General features: G+C 39.4%; 1 protein-coding gene across 1 annotated transcript in view; it reads right to left on the bottom strand.

Annotated features, from left to right (window-relative positions):
- RNF38 (ring finger protein 38) overlaps window positions 1-21,133 on the bottom strand; it is a 138,951-nt gene that overhangs the window by 16,753 nt on the left and 101,065 nt on the right. The window contains 8 exon segments of the mRNA XM_041121078.1: window positions 496-617; window positions 2,108-2,192; window positions 3,755-3,861; window positions 6,395-6,556; window positions 8,465-8,635; window positions 13,215-13,382; window positions 15,683-15,896; window positions 20,920-21,113. Coding sequence (XP_040977012.1) covers window positions 496-617; window positions 2,108-2,192; window positions 3,755-3,861; window positions 6,395-6,556; window positions 8,465-8,635; window positions 13,215-13,382; window positions 15,683-15,896; window positions 20,920-21,113 — 1,223 coding nt within the window.

The raw sequence follows: 21,133 nt of genomic DNA, 5'->3' as shown, positions 1-21,133 counted from the left end.
CTCACCAGTGCCGAGTATGGGGGAGCAATCACCTCCCTGTTCCTGCTGGCCACACTATTTCTCATTCAGGCCAGGATGCGATTGGCCTTCTTGGCCACCTGGGCACACTGCTGGCTCATATCCAGCCGGCTGTCAACCAGCACCCCCAGGTCTTTCTCTGCCGGGCAGCTTTCCAGCCACCCCTCCCCAAGCCTGCAGCACTGCATGGGGTTGTTGTGACCCAAGTGCAGGACCCGGCACTTGGCCTTGTTGAACCTCATACAATTGACCTCGGCCCATCAATCCAGCCTGTTCAGATCCCTCTGCAGAGCCTTCCTACCCTCAGGCAGATCAAGCCTCCCTCCCAACTTGGTGTCATCTGCAAACTTACTGAGGGTGCACTCAATCCCCTCGTCCAGATCATTAATAAGGATATTAAACAGAACTGACCCCAATACTAAGCCCTGGGGAACACCACTTGAATTATGGACCTTTGAAAGAGACCATTGTACTTACAATGTCTGTTCTGACTGGTGGTTGTTTGGATTGAACCTGTAGGATGGAAGCTGTTCAATGTCTGCCTTTGTCAACCCTCGTGGTTTGGCTTCTCCCAGGCGTTCTGCCAAATTCAGCAGTGCCTGCAAAACATGGAAACTGGACATTTAAAAATTCACTGCTCAGAGAGGCTCTGGTTCCACTAGAGGTCAGGCTGACATTACATCTCACTACCCCAGCTGGTAGCACAAAACACCCTTCTACAGAGAAAAGTTTAGAACTTTAGTTCTTCCCTACAACACAAAACCCATGGAAAATCTGTCAGAATTCAATCATCTTTGTAATCATGTAAGATGTTCTCTTTGCAATTTCAAAACCTCCAGGACCCAACTTCCAATTAGTCCTGTGGCTGCATGCACAGCTTGGTAAGTATTTTGCTTCTGAAGGATCCCCTCACCCCACTATGAAATTAATAGTGCTGGTAACCAGAAAAAATCGTTAACAAGTTTGCTTCCTAAGAATATGTGAGTCTGGTCTTGTGAGAAATCAAGAATTTAATGGGACAGGTTCTGATTCCCACTCCACGTCTTGGGCTAGCTGAATTGAAATATAGACATTTTATCCTCAATCTGGAAAACAAATCCATACCATCAAACTTTAAGCACTTTTTTTGCTAAATTTTCTTTTCTTTTTCTATAAGCCAAGCATTGCAACTAAAAGCCTCTCATGTAAATAACTGGCACTCTGTCATGTATGTAACTTGCACTCCTTCACATGGGCCTAGGAAAAATATCACTACGAACATGATGGAGAATGAAGGCACAGTAAAGTTAAAAGACTTGGTGAAGGCTGCAAACAATTCTGGTCACAAAGAGATTTCTAATACTGTCAAACCTAGGGCCCAAATTCTCAGAAATAAGATGATGCTTCTTCTGGACTGGCACAGAAGTTATTACAGAAGTACCCATTGTTAAACTGAAAATGTGTAACTACACAGAGCTCTTAAGGGGAGCACAGGCAAAGAGATGCAAAAGTGAGGGTTGATGATGACTGTTTGGAAAGAAATCGAACGGAATCCAATAGCCTCAGAAACAGCAAAGACACAACAGCTAGGACTGCCCCATAATTATCTAGGACATTAAAGAGGGTTCTACATCTATAGATGTGAATTACTGTACCCTCCTGAGGACCAAGAAGAAAAGGCAGTAAGACAGTTTTATAAACACTACATTTAGATTAATTAATCCTATGACTTTAACACTATTCTGTGAAGTTAAGCATATAAACCCAGTAACTTACCCTGTTCTTTTGAAAGTGCTTCATTTCTGTTTGATATTTAAAATCAATTAAAATTCAAAGGAGAAGAGTAGCATGTAGAACATAAAAGCTGACCAATTTAATGATTACTAGCCTGGAAGGGTGGATTCTGGGAAAGAGCAATAGACAAAAAATAAAGCTAAGCACTTCTAATATCCAGTATTGCAAAAAAATCTGAAAGGACGGTTTCTGGATTCTGTCTTCACAGTCATTAAATTTATTCGAAAGGCAAAAGCAAGATTAAAAGCAAAATGTAGTAAAATTTTATGTATTGCTTGAGCTAACATCTGTTCTTTAAAGATAGTTGTACACCAACCTCATAGTTTTCTACCTCTCCGTCTTCCACATCCAACTCAAAGCTGAAAGCTGGTCCAACTGCAGGTGGCACTGGCAGCATTGATCTACCATGAGAGCAAACAATGATAAGGTTCAGCATCTTGCTGAAGAAAAGCACAGAAACATCTGGCAGAGGTAAAGTTACCTTATTGATCTCTCTCAAATCAGCAAGTTCTCAGAACTGGTAAAAATGTTAAGTTTGAAGTCAAGAATGAAAATTTGAAGTGAAATAGTCAAAGAAAAAAGCTAATTCTGCCACTTTTTGATACAGGGAGTGTTGCCTTTTTAATTGCATGCATATCTCAACTGATACTTCCAACCAGGCTCAGCATTATTATAAAAACTAATCTCTTTATTATCACAGATTATGGAGAGCTAAAACTGACAATGAATTGATGTTCTGTTTTCAAATATGTTTTATTTCTTTAAGTGGATAAAATATCAACAAACAAAAGGAACCCTAAGTTCACTTAGCTCTCCAATACAAAAGCCTTGAAACTTTTGTAAGCCTATAGTACACAATGTAGATAAACAGGATATGCTACTGGACCAACTTCCATACTGAAGGCAAGCACAAACTCACTTTGTCACATACTGTGATGTTGGTTAAAGCAGAATCTCTTCAGGGAGGCAAGAGAGATGTTTTTCTGTTTTTGTATTCAACAAGTGTTTTTACCACCCCAAGTTAGTACTATGGGTCAAAACTTAATGCACAGACATAGAAATCACAAATTCACAGCACTAAAATATACTAAAATCCCAGTCAAGTCATCAGGAATTACTGTGCCACATTGTGTCCTCAATGGACAGGCAAAAAGCTATGACATTACCCTAAGACTGTAAGATGCAAAGCTGAACAACTTCACTAGATCAGATTTCTGGTGCCATTTTCATGCCACGTTTGAAATTGCACAGCAAGAAAGTCCAGATCTGGTGCCAATGTGTGATTATTTCCTTGTCAATGTCACCTTTGCCACCAGAAAATAATCTTTGTTTTCCACACATTTCATACTTATTTCAAAAGAGAACACAGAAGAGTAATAAATCTCATGTCATGTACCCAAACTCTGCCACAGAGAGTCTACCATCACACACTGCAGAGAATTTCTAAATGTTAATTGTCCCACATCTTTTCCAGAAACGGCTAATGAGAGGCTGAACAGAAATTCAATAGCTGTAACAGATTAGCCGTTCAGCCAATAAAGAGTAACACATCACAGAAAGCTCCCACCCTTGTGTTTTGTAATTAAGAACCAAACCAAATGAATTTATTCCATAAGTGAAGACCCCTAGGATTTATCCTACAGTGTGACCATGCCTCTTTAAGAGTATCCAAGAATCAATTTTTAAAATTTGTTGAAGATTTTACAAAGAATTCTACTGTGCCTCAAAAAAATCTACAAAACTACATTGGACAAAATTGCTCACTTATATTTTTCCTTGCTCAAGGGTGTATGTTATTCAAAATAGGCTGAAAAATTTACATAGAAATGGAAGTTTTCCTCTTCTCTGGGACAGCTGAATCTGTTCTCTGGTAGAGTCCAACCATAAAAAGTGTCAAGACTCTTGTTGAAAGTCACGTGACTTCCCAATAGCCTACATGGAAGCAAATGTACTTTGAACTTACAGCACATAAGGTAATAGGCTGGGATGGTAAGGGTGTGGTGGTATTGGCTGCTGTGATCGGTATCTGCTGCGCCCTGTGAGTCTTCGAGGCATAAAAGGTGGGTAAGGCTGCAAGAAAGAAGAAAATAAGCTTCAACTGGAACTTGTGGAACTGGAACTTGTGTCCAGTTCTGCGCTCCCCAGCACAAAAGAAACATGGACACACTGGAGAGAGTCCAACGAAGGGCCACTAAGATGCGATTGGAGCATCTCATGTATAAGGAAAAGCTGAGAGAGCTGGGACTGTTCAGCCTGGAGGAGAGAAGGCTCAGGGGGATCTTATCAATGTACATAAATATCTGAAGGGAGGGTGCAAAGAAGACGGAGCCAGGCTCTTTTCAGTGGTGCCCAGTGACAGGACCAGAGGCAGTGGGCACAAACTGAAACACAGGAGGCTCCGTCTGAACATCAGGAAACACTTCTTTACCGTGAGGGTGACTGAGCACTGGCACAGGTTGCCCAGAGAGGTGGTGGAGTCTCCCTCCTCGGAGATATTCAAAAGCTGCCTGGACATGGTCCTGGGCAACCGGCTTTAGGTGGCCCTGCTTGAGCACGGGGGGTTGGACCAGATGACCTCCCTTCCAACCTCATCCAGTCTGTGAGTCTGTGATTCAACATTTTGGTTTTTTAATCACGAAATAAATATTGAAATCCACTTTCAATAAAGCATTATTAAAAAAATCCAGCCTCTGCTCAAATCCAAAAGAACCTCAGCCTCAATTTGAAATGATTCCCATTGATAAAACACAATCATACCATTCCATGTGAAAAAGTAGTAACACACAACAGAAATCATTGCAAGCTCTTGTGTGCTTAGTCTACGTGCAGGCTGGTTTGGAAAACCGGACTTGAACTGCTGACCCTCTTGTGAATATAAAAGCTCAGGCTTTAGGCCCAGTGGTTGAGTAAAGAGGCCTTTAAAAAAATAAAAGTCTTTAAAAGAAGATTTTTAAAAAATCTCTTTTTAAAAAAACACTTCTAAGCAGTGGTGTCTATTTACGTTTACGTTAAAGAAGGGTTGAAGCCTTTCAAATGTACATGGAGAGTTTAATCAGTACAATTTCTGCAGCTGGACAACACCTAAAGGACAGTCAAGCCTAAATCTTCAATCTGTTCTTTCCATGGATAAATCAGGGCTTTTTTGTCATACCTTTTTTCATTTCTATGCTGAGGTCTTTACTTGTACAATTAAATTTTCATTATAATTTTTCAAAATTCCGTGCATTACCTACTAAAATGGAGACATATGTGGTAAAAATTTCCACTTAAATGCAAATTGTATTTTTCTAGAAAATTTTATGAAGATTTAGCATTGCTTTATAAAAGACCATACTCATCAGCAATATACAACCCAGAACTGAAGCATCAGAGAGGACAAATGCTATGTAAACTGCAAAAAATGGTATTTTGTTCCTTATCTACTTTAAAGACTGAACTTGGAAATCAAGAAAGCCTCACTCCGACCAAAATGTTTGTGATTGTAATTCATCTAACAAGCATATTGAGTAAAATACAAGCAGTTTATGGAAGTTTTTAAGTGTCTTTGTCTCCAGAGTGACTCATAGTGCCTGAAAACTTAATTGAAAATCTGTACACCTTTAGTTTAACAAGATGAATATTTTTTTTTAAATGGTGGAGACTTATTTGAGCGTTTATAAAAACTGCAGCAAGCATTTAACTAGGTTGTGTGATTTCAAGAAGACTAATTAAAGAGAAGTTATCTGTATATTCTGTAGACACAGGCCCTAAAATTTAATTCTCATTTAAAATTTTGACTAACAACATGCCTCTAAAACCTTTTGTCAACTTGATGCACAGGTCAAACATTAAAAAAATTCAGAGCCTATACTTCACTTCTAGTTATTTCTTGAAGCATTACACAGACAGGAGAGGTTTTTTTAAAAAAAAACAATGCACACAAAACAACCACAACAACAAAAAAAATCTCAGGACTAATATAATTGCAGATTGAAGTGCACCACAAAGATCCTAGAGGTAGCACAGGTACTGGACACACCACAGAAACACAAAATTCAGCACAGACTTTATCCTGCAGCAGGTTTAATTTTTTTTGTGCTGCTGCAGTTGAACTGCCTGTAGATCCCCAGAAAGTTGGCTTAAGCAAGCTTGGCTGTCTTTATAACATGGTGTAGTTGAAATTATGGAAGCACTCTATACAACTGCTTGCCTGCAAATTGCAAACACTCTGGAAAAGAACTATTTTTAAAGCATTCTAGCTTTTCTGACTTGTGGAAACATAACATACGATGAAGAATTAGCTAAAAATGACAGCAGCTTTTCTGAACTGTACTAATTAATATTTGCAGTAGAAGTCCTGGACTGTGTGCTAACATGAAATGTTTTCTAAGTAACTGTTACAACACTCTGCAAATAATGTTATCAGAAATCATTCGCTGCTATCATTAAGTTACCCTTAACTTGATTAAAACAAGCTTAAAGAAAATACCACAGTAGGCAGCTATAGCCAATAATGGAATAAAACTGCAAGAAGTGCCACTTTTCAACAAAATGTACTATAGAATGAAGATCAAGAATGTTAATGTAGCACGAATGAGAATGTGGCACAGAAAACAATACTTACTACACCAAATGACACCTCCTGGTGTAAAGGATCGTGGGTTAAGAATTGGAGAGGAGCTGAGGGAGGCAATGTTGGTGGATGGGCTGGGGGAGGGTATGTAAAACCTCCTACAGGAAGATGTTCTCCAAGCAGTTCTACTTCATTTTCTATCCTTTGAAGTGGCTAAAAGAAAAAAAAAAAAAAGAAAAAAGAAAAAAGAAAAAAAAAAAAAAGGCTTTGTTGCAATAATAGAGATGCCATTTTTCCCCAATAAAGAACTGCAATCCCAGCTGTATGTTCTGAGCTGCTGTGGTCAATTTTATAGGGTAAAAAAAAAAAAAAAAAAAAAAAAAAAAAAAAAAGAAGAAAAAAAACAGAAAAAGAAAAGAAAAAGAAAAAATTACAGCTATAATTGTACCCAGTTTCACATAGTAACTCTGAACAATTCCTGTGTCATTAACACTACCAAAAAGCAAAGACAACACTACACATTTGATATAAATTCACCTTTTCCAGCTAGCCATGCTTATAGACCAGGAATTTATGCGATCTAGCAAATATAGAAGTGGCTGTAATTTCCTGTGTCTTGCATTTTTCAGGACAAATATTTGCTCTCCTTCTTGCCAGGCTGCTCTCACTGTACAACTATGCGAGAGAGAAAAATAAACAACCATAGACAAGAACTGAAATTGTGCCAGAAAATCTGCAAAGTGGAGAGGAAACATAGCGAATCCAGTGGATTAAACTGCTAACGATATTCAGTAATCAAGCAGATGCTTTCCTAGGTGGGTCATGCATGCAGTCCTACCACGAACACACAGTCCAGAGGTTTCAGAAGTGTGAGATTCCAGTTCAGTACTGTAATCTAGTCAACTGTATGTAGTACATCAGTCAGGCCCAAAAGTACTCAGGAAATAATCAGGAACTGTCATTGGTTCATTAGTACACCTTTCTGTTCTTGACACTGAATTCCACCATTTCAAGAAATTCAGCTAAGAAAGCCACCTTGTGGAACCAAAGGAATATTCTGTTTCCCTGTTATGCTGAGCAAACTTTAAACACAAGGTATTCTTAAAACACTAAGATACAAGCTCTTTGCCAGAGCTGAAAGTTGACAGGCAAGCCTAGTCAATAACCTAACTAAGCAACCCAAGCTATAAAACCTGAGCCCATACATTTTCTAAAGGAAAATCTTATAAAAATTACCACTAAAACCCATATTTTCCCAGTTGTTCTCCTATCATCATAACAAAGTGATTACAACCTTATCCACACCTGAGACATGGCATGGAGAAGTCTCAGCAGTGTTTGTAAGTAACAATGAAGCTGTTTTCTATTTCTGCATTAGTGAAATACTGGCATCTTCTAGTCAGAGGAGCAAACTAACGGACATGAGTATACAGTTAACTCCCCAGTAAGAGCTGTAGGCCAGAACTGAAAATCTAATTTCCCCCCAAATCCAAAACGTGGTTACATTTTCCCATGTTTGCATAGTCCCTATCACTAAGGCAAGTCTGCTTAAGCAGAAGGCATCAATAACTTTTGTAAGTGGGGAGAAAAAAAAAAAAAAAAAAAAAGGAGAAAGGGCAACTGTAGGCTCCTGAGTGTGTCTGGACGACCTAAGGTCATTATGTTCTAGGAAAAGCACTAGTCATTTAAAAATTAACTGAGAAGTAATACAACAGAAGCATGTAATGAAAATAACATTCTGTGCTTTCTTCTCTCTCTGCTAAGCTTTTCTCTGAGACCACTACTGCACTACACAACCTCCTCTGGATTTTCTTCTGCTTCCTGGGAAAGAAATACCTGAAGGAATAGTTGGTGAAGCAAATATACATCTTTTTCACAGAAGTAAAGCCCTATAGAGAAACAGCACAGACAACAACTGACAAAATCTGAAGAGAAACATGGTGAACTTTAAAATTATTTTTTCATCTTCACACTAGGTGGTTACAGACTTGCTAAGGAAACATAAGTGCAGAACTTACTACTTTAAACAAAATCATTCTGTTTCCTCAGTCAGCTATCAGCACTATTTGCCCATCCAGCCCCACCAATTCTACAGAGAGTGGGGTAAGAAGCATTACTTACCGACCGTGACTGCTGTGCTTGGAAAGGAACGAATTGTCCTGGAGGAGGCAAGTGAGGAGGGTGGTGTGGAGAGATATGAGGAGGATGCAAAAGGAATGGGTCACTAGAAATGAGGGGTGGAAATGCTGCATATGGTACAGGTAGGTGCTGGACTGAGCACGCCTGAAGCATCTGAAATAAAATGAAAACAACGTATTTTTGTATCTAGCACAAACATTCCCTATAGAACATTCTATATTTATTAGGGAAAGATATCATTAAAACAAAGCAGTTCTCTTGCCTCCTGGGAAAAGCCTCCAAAACGCACACATATAGCAACTCAATCAAATACACAAGGAACAGGGATTAGTACAGAACAAGCTCTGGAAGTCTTCTCATGAGGTCAGTGGCAGTCAGGGTTTTCAATACTCCAGGATTAGACAGACTCCTAAGTGATGAGCAGATACTGTTATCCTAGTTAATTTTATTCTTCCCACATATTACCTTCAAAATAACTTGCCAAAGCAATGGCCTTGCAAAAATTTTAAGCTCTAAATATTGCTGAGGGACTCCCAGCTGTCAGACTGTGCATTAAAACCTCTGTTGCCCCATATACTAAGAATAATTCATAAGCTCTGCTCAGTTCTGCACTTTGAGGGGAGCCCCATGCTCTAAAGGTGGCTCCCTAAGTGACAGATACTGTGGGAAATAGCCTTTTTTCTCTCCTCTTTGAAATTCCTCATACAAAAGCAACTTTGGGCACTAGAGTTTGAACACTGAAGTGATGAAGGTACTGCAGGGAATGTGCTTTGTGGAAGTGTTCAGTTTTACTTCTGACTCTAGATATGGAGCAGCAAGAAAACTGCATTCTCTTTTTCTTGCTCTTTGATCCATCATCAGAATGTCAGGCATTTCCGTTACTTTTTTGACAATTAAAAGAGCAATTAATAAGATACTTGTTATCAAATCTTATGAAGAAAGAGGACCCAGTTCTGATTTTTTTTTTTTCTTTTTAGTCATGTCGCACAACATATTGTGCATACTGACTATAATGGCATAAAATGGTAAAGAGATCTAGTTTAAAATCAGATTACATTAGTGGAAGTGCAACTATCGCCTCAATTCACTGTGATCATGACCAAACATAAATTTTTAACTGCACTGAAACAGTAGCAGATTAATTTGATCTGACTACTATTTTTTCTTAAATGCTGACTATTCTTCACCCTCAGCTACTGCATCTTTCTTCTAAAAACCAAATACAATAGGCAAGTGTTTTTATTGTTAAAAATATTTTTTAAATTGTATTTCACTGAATTGAAAACTGTTCTCTGAAGTAGTTGAAGATAAAGACACAGGTAGAACATCACACATTGTTCTTTAAAACAGGAGGTACTTTGGGGATCATGTTAAAATAGGTTTCATCCCATGATTCTGTATGATAAAGATTACCATAGCTCCAATATATGTTTGGAACGATCTGTGCTATGTCCATAGCACTTTTTAAGTTAGAGCAAATGAGGCTGCATTATCTTTCAAGTGGAAAGAAATGAAAATTACCTGTTTATTCATTCAGGCTTTTGGAAAACTTCTGCTGTTTGAACATATGCTTTCAAGAAGTTTTAAAACTGCTGAAGGTATTTCATAAATGACAATTGTTTATTTTATAGTTACATATGCAGTGAGAGAGACAAATACTGTGAAAGTAACAAAAGGATACTTGGAAGTTCACGGATGAAGCTGTGAAGCAAGCTGACATGCTGGAGGGCAAGGCTATCTTTCAGATGTATTTTTATAGGCTGGAGAAATTGGCTGGCAGGAACTGTGTGAAGTTCAACAAAAGCAAATATAAAGTCTGGCACTGGGAGAGAATAACCCCATGGAGCAGGACATTTTGAGACTGACTGGTTGGTGAGCAGATTTGCAGAAAAAAAAAGCTGGGTTCTGGTGGACACATCAAAGAGAGTACACAAGAGCTACAGTGCACTCCTGCAGTCAAAAAGGCCTACTGCACACTCAGTTGCATTACTAAGAATGTAACTAGCGTGTCCAGTGAAGTGATTCCGCCCCTCTATTTGGAACTCATGAAACTGTATCTCAAGTCCTGTGTCCAGTTTTGGCCTCCCCAGTGCCAAAGAAAGAACTGACATACTGAAATGAGTCCACTGAATGACAACATGATGACCAGGAGCTTGGAGCACACTGCATAAAAGAAGAGGCTGCAGAAGTGGATTTGTTATGCCTTAAAAAGAGAAAAATAAGCGAAGACCTTACCACTGTCTTCAGCTACTGCATGAGAGTAGACAGGCAGAACCTGACTCTTCCTCAAGGGGCAAAGTAAAAGGACAAGGACCAACGGGACCAAGTTGCAGCAAGGAGAATTCAATCAGATATACAGAAGAAATTCTTCACAAGGATAGTCAAACACTGGAGTGGAGGCTTAGAGGGGTTGTGAAATCTCCATCCTTGGAGACATGTACTGCTTGTAGCAGGTGACCATCAGATGACCTCCAGAGCCCACTCCTAACTTAAATCATTCCTCAGTTCTGTGACATAATAAAAGAAAGCATAAAGTCTGCCTGCTGATGTTACATATACTCAACCTTAATTCTTTATATTCATTTGTACTGCATCCCTTGTCTCAACACATTTGATTAACTGTTGTACATTCAGTCCAAACAACCTGTTAGAGCTTTACTGTATATGTATAGGACAGCTGCATTGCTGAATTATAAAACATTTTATGAATCGCACAGATAATATACCTGTTCAAAGCAGAGATTGTAAGTGTTGTTTGGATTTCCCTCAGCCCCAATATAGTTTCAGCTTTTTCTCTTTTCTTTTCTTAGGACATGTTGCTTTCTTGCCTTGCTGAATTTACTATGCAAGTATTGTTCCAATCTCTGGGTACCCAGCCTGAGATTGTGTCCTGGTTTCAGCTGGGATAGAGTTAACTGTCTTCCTAGTAGCTGGTACGGTGCTATGTTTTGAGTTCAGTATGAGAAGAATGTTGATAACACTGATGTTTTCAGCTGTTGGTCAGTAATGTTTAGTCTCAAGTCAAGGATTTTTCAGCTTCTCATGCCCAGCCAGTGAGAAAGCTGGAGGGGCACAAGAAGTTGGCACAGGACACAGCCAGGGCACCTGACCCAAACTGGCCAACGGGGTATTCCATACCATGTGACATCACATCTAGTATATAAACTGGGGGGGGGGGGGGGGGGGGGCAGGAATTGCCGCCCGGGGACTAACTGGGCATTGATCGGCAGGTGGTGAGCAATTGCACTGTGCATCATTTGTATATTCCAATCCTTTTATTATTACTGTTGTCATTTCATTAGTGTTATCATTATCATTATTAGTTTCTTCTTTTCTGTTCCATTAAACCGTTCTTATCTCAACCCACGGGTTTTGCTTCTTTTCCCGATTTTCTCCCCCATCCCACTGGGTGGGGGCGAAGTGAGCGAGCGGCTGCGTGGTGCTTAGTTGCTGACTGGGGTTAAACCACGACAGATTGCTTTGCTCCACTAACACCACCACTAAAAAGAAAAAAAAAGTTATCTCTCATCCTGCCTCAGGGATACACACTGACTCATGTAAAAGATTTTCACCAATTTGAAAGTAAGGGGAAATATTCCCCGCAAATATTCCAGATTGGCCAGCAGTATGCTGCAGACATTGTTGTCTCTCATAGGGATAAATGGCACCTGGACAAGATGAATGCAAATTACCCTTGCTCTTCAACGAGCAGCTTAAATAAATAGGTGGTCACATCAAGGGTTTTGTTTCAGTGTCATAGGCTTGTTCACGCCCTCAGGTCACAGAATGTGCAACAGGAAAGTTAAGTTACACATTGCTTGCAAATACACAGCTGGCAGAGACGAATGTTTATACCAACATTATAAATGGCTACTGGACACTATATATAGTATTTATGTATGATATTACAGATTTATACTAGAAAAAGGAGGGGAAAAAAAAGCTGTGACTCTTCCAACAGATTCTGCAACCTTTATTTGCACAGCTGAAACTTCTTGGGGTACACTTGTTCAGCTCTGGTGCCTGTTAACACTTAATGATGAAAATTCCACAGAATGGTAGCATCAGAATGCTATGACCTGGAAAGTGGTATCTCCTAGCTGATACATAAAAATTTCTAAGAAAACAGTTCAAGCTCTTTCAAATTTGAAGGTGGCAAATTAGCCAGTCAAGGCACTTTATTCTACTCCCAGAAAGGCACAGAGACATCATTATTAAAGAATATTCTGATTCATTTTATGAGACCATTCTGAGACAGAAGAGCCCTTTTCAGCTATTAGTGATCTTTCAGGACCTTATTACTTCTCAGAAGAAAACTGACTTCTGAGTATCAGACCTTTTTGTATGTATTCAATCCCTGAATAAGGTCTCTACTAAGTAAGATTTTTTTTCTAGGTGAGCTGCCGAATAAAAGCCTTAGAAAGCTTCCTCTTACTATCTGAAAGTATGTAGAATAGCTGCTGCTAAGAAATCAGTTCATAAACCAGCATTTAGTTTGAATTAAAAACCATCAGGACTCTAAACTATAAACAGTCATACTCTATAAAGACAGTACGCAAGTAGCATATGCTTACCAGCTCTAAGCCTACACTGCTATGCCACTACAATTTACCACAGGTGGAAAAAAAAATGGCTATTTCCAACACAATCAAAGCCACACAGACACTGAAGCTCTAAGGTGCCATTCCTGTGTCTAAGATTGAAGCTAGTGTAACTACAGATACCCACTTACTGGGGGAGGCACACTGCACACTGGAAGGTGCTGCCCACTGAAAACCACTGAGCACCCTGGGACCTGCTGTGTGCTGCAGGCTGGGATGTGCTGGCCTGTGCAAAGTGGTATTCCATGTGGAGCCACCGTTGTCACTGTGTATGAGACAGGAACTGTGCCCTGATGGATCTGCAGCAAAAGGAAAAAAAAATTAGTAACTTACTGTAAACTCTTAACAGTGTTGTACAGCATGATAAGTAAGATAACAAGCTTTTACCTACATATCAGAAAAAAAAATACATTCACAATGAAGGTGTAAAGGGAGGCACATGCTTGTAATTCCTGTTCTTTAAAATATTCTTCTCAATGGAACATTACTTATTGATTAACAGTTTCTAGGTAAGGCCAAGAGGGCTCTCTCAGCTTAAAATGTTAAAACTTCAAAGGCACCTTAAAGTCACTCAGAGGCATCTCAGAGTCTATTAAACCATAACCCCCCCTGCCCTGCCCAATACTAAGGTTAGTTCTTACAAAATAAGAAGGCAGTAACTCCCACATAAAAGCTAATATACAAGTAGCTAAAGAATTGTCCCATGTCTGAAGGGACTGATTCAATAATTCAGAGGCTTGTATCTTTAAAGAACAAGAAAATTGTGTAGATTTTCTTTCTTCCAAACAGACCAATCTCTTGATTCACTTTCAGACCAACACTCATGCTAAGTCTCCTAACCTAAATGTAACAGAACAGCTAACCAGAAAGCTGAAAAGTGAACATGATTATGAGGCAGCATGCCCTAAATATCCACATTTAGATAAGGAAACAGACCCACGTAACCCAATTTTCTAGCTAGTAATATTTCCTAGAATTTAGTCATCAAACTAAGATCCAAAGGTATTCTGGACCTACAAAAAACTTTTTTTGTTGTTTTTAAAAACACTAAACAAGAAATCTCTGATGCTCTAGTAAAACTGAAAAGGCTTAAGTGTCAGGGAGCATGGATTAATAAAAAGTAATTATTTCAAGGAAGCTCCCTCTTCCTTCATGATCTGCTAAAATGGAACCTGCTTGCTTAAAATGGAACAAGTAAGAAGAGCTCATTAGGAAGGTGAGAATGAATAAAGACAGCTAACCTACTGAACTGGTAGTGTACAGTCAGACACAGAGGCCAAAAGAGAACACAGAGCATGGAACAGAACTTAAAATCTCAACCTGTATATCACTAGTGACAGAAACCAGTCTCCCTCACACTGAATTTGACCCAGTTCTGGCTCAGGTACAAAAGTTGGGCATACAGTGCAATGCTGCATGTGATTCTGAAACGTTTACTGCTCAGAGCAATAATAAAAAATGACCTCTCAAAATGGTTATGTCCCTTAAGTCAAAAACATCACCATGGAAGATCTCAGTCTGGAACACCTGGGTTTATCCAGGTTTGTCGTGATGTAAGCTTGCAACATAAAGCAAGAGCACAATTTGAATTTTTGAGATGATGCAGCAGTAAAATTGTTCATCAAAATGTAAGGTTGTAAGATGGCTAGAATGGCGTTAGCTTCCACCCCTGTACTTGGTCCCAAATGCAAATACTTCCCTACTGAAAACTGCTCTGCACACGTAATACAACACACCAGTAGTATGCAGCTGCACTGAAAGCAAACCAGTTTTTAAGACGGGATGTTAGAGTTGCATTCTGTGTGGTGCAGTTTGAGAAGTGGACATCAGGATAACCAGTTATATTTTCCAGTTCATGACTATGTAGCAACTAATGTACTTGTGCTGCAGCCTGCTGACTTTAACAAAAAACAACACCAAAGGTTAGCTCAACATAACAAATTCTTTTACAAGTCCTCAGTTACAGAATTCTATACCAATTGTTGTGACACAGAGGAATTATTTACTTTCTGGAGCAGCCACATATCTCATTTTTTCATAGCATTTAAGGATGAGTTGATTAGGCTTGGATGGCTAATTTGGTTATGTGATGATACTATCATGAGTTCTGCTGTGATATAGGCAACCAATTATAGGCATTGTGAATTCTACTTCTAAATAATGTACTTTAACTACTTAGAGACTCCTAAGCTAAGAAGAGGTAGTTCACGTGAAATAGAACACATTCTTAATTATCATATCACAACTTTATCACATTAAATTAACTTCAGAAGCAAACCCCCTGCATTTCAAAGGTTTGAGCCAGAGGCCTACCAAACTATGCCAATACATGCATTGACAAATTGTTAAATATCAATCTTTATTAAAATTCTGGACTTTCTTTTTGTTTTTTCACTGCCTTCTGCAGCGCTCCATACGTGAATAACATTCAACAGGAAAAATGCTCTGTAAGAGGACAAATAGAATTTAGTGTTATGTGACCTTCATTGCCAACTAATTTGGGGAGGAGAAGGATCTTGAAGATTTGGGGGGGGGGGAAACCCAAACAAACAAACCCCACTTCTTCAACACCCTTCTGTTTGTACTCTAAAACTCTTACCTGATCATGAATGTCAACCATCACTGCATTCTGCTGTGGTGCGTGAGCAGCTGGGTGCAACATACGAGGAGATACGTTTGGTGGGTGAAAGGCTCGGGGCTCTTCTATTGCTTGCTGCTGCCCGTAGGAGAGATGGTGATAGTTTTCATCCTGGTTAATGGAATTATGTCTAGACAAACGATCTCTCCTTGTTCTCTGACGTCGAACAGGAGGACTGGAAATGCATTAAAAAAATTAGAGGTTACATATATGACACAAATCCTTCTCAATAACTAAAACCACAAGAGAATCAAGAATCAAGAAATTTTTTACACTGCAAAATTTCACCAGAACAGGTTTATTAGATTGGAATAAAACTTCTTACTGACAAAACTGCTAAAAGCCTGAAGAGATGACACTTTTTTCAGCATAAAAGTGCTTAATAGAGCATAGCTTAATGCTGTAAAGGAAACCAGGAGAAGAACTCTTATGTAAATATTAACCTGTTAAAAAAATGGCACTTGGATTGCCAAGACAAGCACTCAAAAGTCAAGACAGCAAACTTCAAGAGACTTCCGTGCATTTATTCTACGTAAAAATCCTTCATTACATGATCCAGGATACCAGGATCCTAGCCACAACCAGACCACAGAACGGTTGCTCACTTAGTGACAGCAGACAAAGCAGTAGACTCCTCTGAAGAAACAAATTAATTTTTCAGCTCTCACATGTTCACTATGTAACTGAGTGCCTCATAGAATTCTCTCCAGAAGATCCCAGGAAATTCTGATTGTGGTAATCTTTCTCTTTCAGAGTGGAGAACTGTTGTGTAGATTGATTTAGACCAGAGCATCTACTTCTTTTAGGCATCTGATCTACAGGCATAGGATTTGATTACGTATTCTTATATAATTGTGTGTATGTTCTGAGCAGAGCTGCTACTATCTTGAGCTGAGACTTCTGTAAATCAGAGACCAGCAGCTCAGGTTCAACACTCAGAAAATTACGCACACACAAGTAACAAACTTGCTGTTAGAAGTTTTGATCAAGTCACTTCTCATTTATTTGGAAGGGGAAAGAACTGAAAGCACAAAACCATCCCCTAGTACTTTCAGTACATGCCTTCCAGTCTTCACAATACATAAATTACAGGTCCCAGAGGCAACAGCAAATTAAAGCTACGTGGGACAAAATGGTTTCCTGCTTATGGAACAGGCTGAAGGAACCAAACTACAGAGAGCAGACAAGAAGGGTCTGTGACCATTAGAACATGTCCTCTCCTACAGTGCGTGCAAGAGAACTTGAGATTCTTCACTTTCACTACTCCCATTGCTATTACCAAATAAAAATAAAATAAACCTGACACCTGTTGGCAAAGCCCAGACATTCCTAAAGTTGAGTCCCAGACATTCCTAAAGTTGAGTCCAACTTTTGTGCTGTGTGAAACAGACATACTCTGGGGAATGGGACCATACTACCAGCTATTCAGATGCTACTGTGAGTATAGGATACAATGTCTCAAGCCACTATTTTTCTGCCCTACTTCACAGGAATGTTATGTCATTATTGCCTTTCTTACAACTGAAACAAATGCTAATTCACAACAGGTCAGACAGAAGGCATAATGCCAGACTGAAATACAGCATTCTTAAAACAAAAAAACCCCAGGCAACCAAAAAAATGCATAGTCTTCTTTATCTTTACAAATTACCATGTCTGAACACACAAGCTGTGTTTTCTTCTAAGCACTAAGAACCTACATTTACAGTCTTACTAATGTATTTGTCTTAATTCCAGTCTCCTTTCCCAGAGTTTTTTGTTGCACTCTCCATCTCTGTATTACTAGTATGATACACCTGTAATATGCTCATTAGATAAAACTGGTATATACGACTTCTAACCACAGAGCTATTGATGCAAAAGATGTTCTGGTTTTTGCAGTACTAAGGTTGCTTTAAAGTTGCTATTTCCTGCTACGAAACAGAAATGCTCGCAATACTTTAACACAAAATGTCTGTGCAAGGATTTTTGTTTGTAAAAGCTGCAGGAAGAGACGCAAGTTACAAAAGACAGCTTCAATGCTTTGGAAGAACAGAAATTCTCTAACTGCCACCAGCACTTAAACAAGGTAGCTTCTCATAAAACTACTCTTACCCCATCTTTGTTAAAAGGTCTGGCTTTACTTCCTATGAACCCAGGATTATGAGAAAGCACACCCAGCAAAAGCTGGCAGAACTTCTGGAGTGTTTTTCTAAATGAATGGAGCATCGTTCTCGGGAAAAAGCAAAACTGGATTTCTTCCTATGCGGAGTTATAAAGAAACTATACTTTTCATTCAGCAAAATTCAGAGCATCTGGATACATGGCTCTACATGATTCCTGAATTACTGGAAATTACTTCAGAAGAATTGTCCAGACATGGGTCTAAACTATTATTTAACATCAGTAATGAACTTGTGCTTGAAGTCTTTAAAAAATATGCACAAAAAACCTCCTCTGGTTCTACAGGCACAGTATAAACATGGTAAATGCCCCGTTAAACAAAGAGACAGGATGAAGTGGTGAAAAAAATTGCAGAAATTCCTACCCTCAGATAGGAACAGTCATCAAAAGGTATCCATAACTGCAGAGTTAGTATTTGCAGATCTTAGTGTTTTCTAAAAAGGGTGATTTCTTTGCAGTAACACATTCTTAAATCCCGTTAGTTCGGAATTATATTCAAGACAAGGAAGAAAGGAAGCACAGGTGAAAGGTGAGACACAGCAATAGTACAGGTCTCCCCATTTCACAATGACTGGTAAAGACAAATTGGAATGGCCTTCTCTGTTTCATACAGGCACGCATTATGCTTTTACATTCACAATTTATCTGTACTATAAGTAGCTGGACAAAACCAACATCTTTCTGCAAATTCATACCAGAAAGCTACCTTTCTAACACAGTATTTATTTGCTTACAATGAATCTGAAAAAACCCACAATGAATTAGGGCACTGTTGTGCTAGGCACCGTACAAAATCCCTGATACAAAGAGGTAAGGTCTACATAGTAACCCAGACAATGGAAAAAATCCAGATAATAAAAAACCAGCAGAGCCTGTGCCGACCAGCTAGAGTGAACTGGTAGGACAAAAGAGTTGATGCTCATGACATTGGGTCAGAGTGATGTCCACAATACACACACTTCAGAGGTTTTGTTTGCACTTGCCCTAGTCTGTTCCCTTGAGATGAATGACCATTTGCAACTGGAGTACACCTTTCATGTTAAAACCTCATTAACTCTAAGACCACTCTGTGATGGGAAGAGAGAAGACAAAGCAGGGAAAACAGGAAATTGTCTTCAAAAGCACATGCATAACCTCATCTAAAGCATTAATAACAGATGCACTCACAATGATCTTAAGGAATCAAGCTTTGATCCATGAGAGTGGTTATTAGTTCTGATACAGCTCCAGAGCATTCTAAGACTTCTGCAAAATAAGAGACATGTATGTGTTGTTCTCCCTAACAATCCTGTTTCAGGAGAGGAGATTGGGCACGGTACTATTCTGGAACTGACTTAGAGCCAGCTCAAATGCAACAGTGTACCCAAACCAAAAAATGCCAAGGGAAAACAAAAGTACAGGGAAACAAAGTACTGACACATTCAAATGTCCCTGATTAGAGGCAAAAGCAGGTGTTATTAACCAAGAGCAGGTGAGCTGGCCCTAGAAAGAGTAATGCTTTGTGTCCACAGTGCTGCAGCCAACAACAACTCTTGTCTGACTGAAGATGGCTCTGCACTGAGGTGTCTCTCCACTGGCAGCACAGTTTACTTGCAAGCCACAGGCCACTACCTTGGTTAACACCTGACTGCACTTGAATGTCAGGCACTTGTCCCAGGCACATTCATCTCCTACACCTCCCACTCTTCTCCTTCATCCCCCAGTATATCCAAATAGTCTAGATTCAGTATCTGGCCTCTGGCTTGTTAAGCACTCTGCTTACTCTGGAGGAGATGTTAATGAAGATTGCAAAGAAATCTGTGTAGGCTAGCTGGGCACCAAACAAAAATGGCCAAATGCAGCATATTCTAGGCATCTCAGTTCAAACCATTTTAAGGTAAAAAACACTTTGTGGACCAAATGCCTCTGTAGAGCATCCCTGTACCAAATTGTACAAAAGGCCTAATTTTCTGTCTTCACAATAACCCTGCAAATTCAAAGTTCAACCTCTTTCTTAAGTTTAACAAGCTGTTCCGAGAGCTGTGTATTTTGAATGCCACTGACTGAAAGCTTTCAGATTCATGGATCTAAAGCAATGATACAAAACTAGCATTTTTTCAAGTCTCTTGGCTCGAAACTACACCTGACTGATCATGGTTCACAAATTTGATTTGTGGAATCAGAAAAAAACCAGTTATATATTTTTTAAGTCTAATATTTTACATTCATGAAAAAGCAGACACTGCAATTTTAGTACAAACCAAGCCACAATACTTCCCAGAAGCAAAGAGAGGGACAGCGTGTTTTAACTTGCATTAGATGACTCAGCATTTTTGAAGCAGAATGTGAGGCAATGAAAGCTTTTGTTTTGGATAATTAGTTTAACTAGAATAGTAATGAAGTCTGTGGTTTTATGCCTTTCTATACTACCATCCACCCAAGCACCAGTTCGATGTGGTCATCCCATCTCTATTATTCCATGACCATTGGAACTTCTTCCAAAATCTCTGCTTTGAGAGGTTAATGAGCCACAAGCTAAAACCAGCGTGAAAATCTAACTCCTATTACATGTGAATCACCCACCCTGGCAACCATGTGACACTATGCTAACCTCCTCACTCTCCCCAGCCTGCACCCCTCATCTTTACTTAGACTGTTTTTATGTACGAAAATAATTGTGACTGCAGTGCAAATTATGGTACTGTATCTATAACTCTTAATATCTTTAAAAGTACCCCCATGAGAAAGGTTTTTCCTCACATTTTTCTAAATGCTTACTGCTCCACTGCAGAGTTAAAGAGAATCAGGCTCATAATTGAAAATGTTAATGACCATGCCTTTCCCCGAGCTGACTATTCATACAAATTATGGGATGATGCACCAACCTGAATTACTTCCAGTAACTTTTCAGTTACAAATACAATAATTTACAGCTCAAAGGAAATGTTAACATGTTTACCATGTGTGATCTAGTCAGTGCTGCCTGAAATACACCTCCCTTGAGCTCAAATCAGGAAGAGTAAGAAATTGTTCCCCAACCTACACAGCTTGCTTACCTCCTCCTGTTTCGTGCAGGTGTGTTGCATCGTTCCCCTGAGAAGTGGTGTTGGCTGGGCCGAACCAAAGGAGGCTGCCTATTTGATGTCATCTCCCATGGTCGCATTGGTGGTGATGGGGCTGGTGATGCTGCTGTATAGTCAAAGACTGAATGGGAAAGGCGTTGTCGCTTGGGACTAGGACTGTCTTCACTCTGTGCCAGTGCAAAAACAA

Source organism: Aquila chrysaetos, chromosome Z (assembly GCF_900496995.4).
Source record: "Aquila chrysaetos chrysaetos chromosome Z, bAquChr1.4, whole genome shotgun sequence".
Lineage (NCBI taxonomy): Eukaryota > Metazoa > Chordata > Aves > Accipitriformes > Accipitridae > Aquila > Aquila chrysaetos.
Note: the sequence above shows the minus strand (reverse complement) of the source record. Positions and strands in the feature narration are given on the sequence as shown.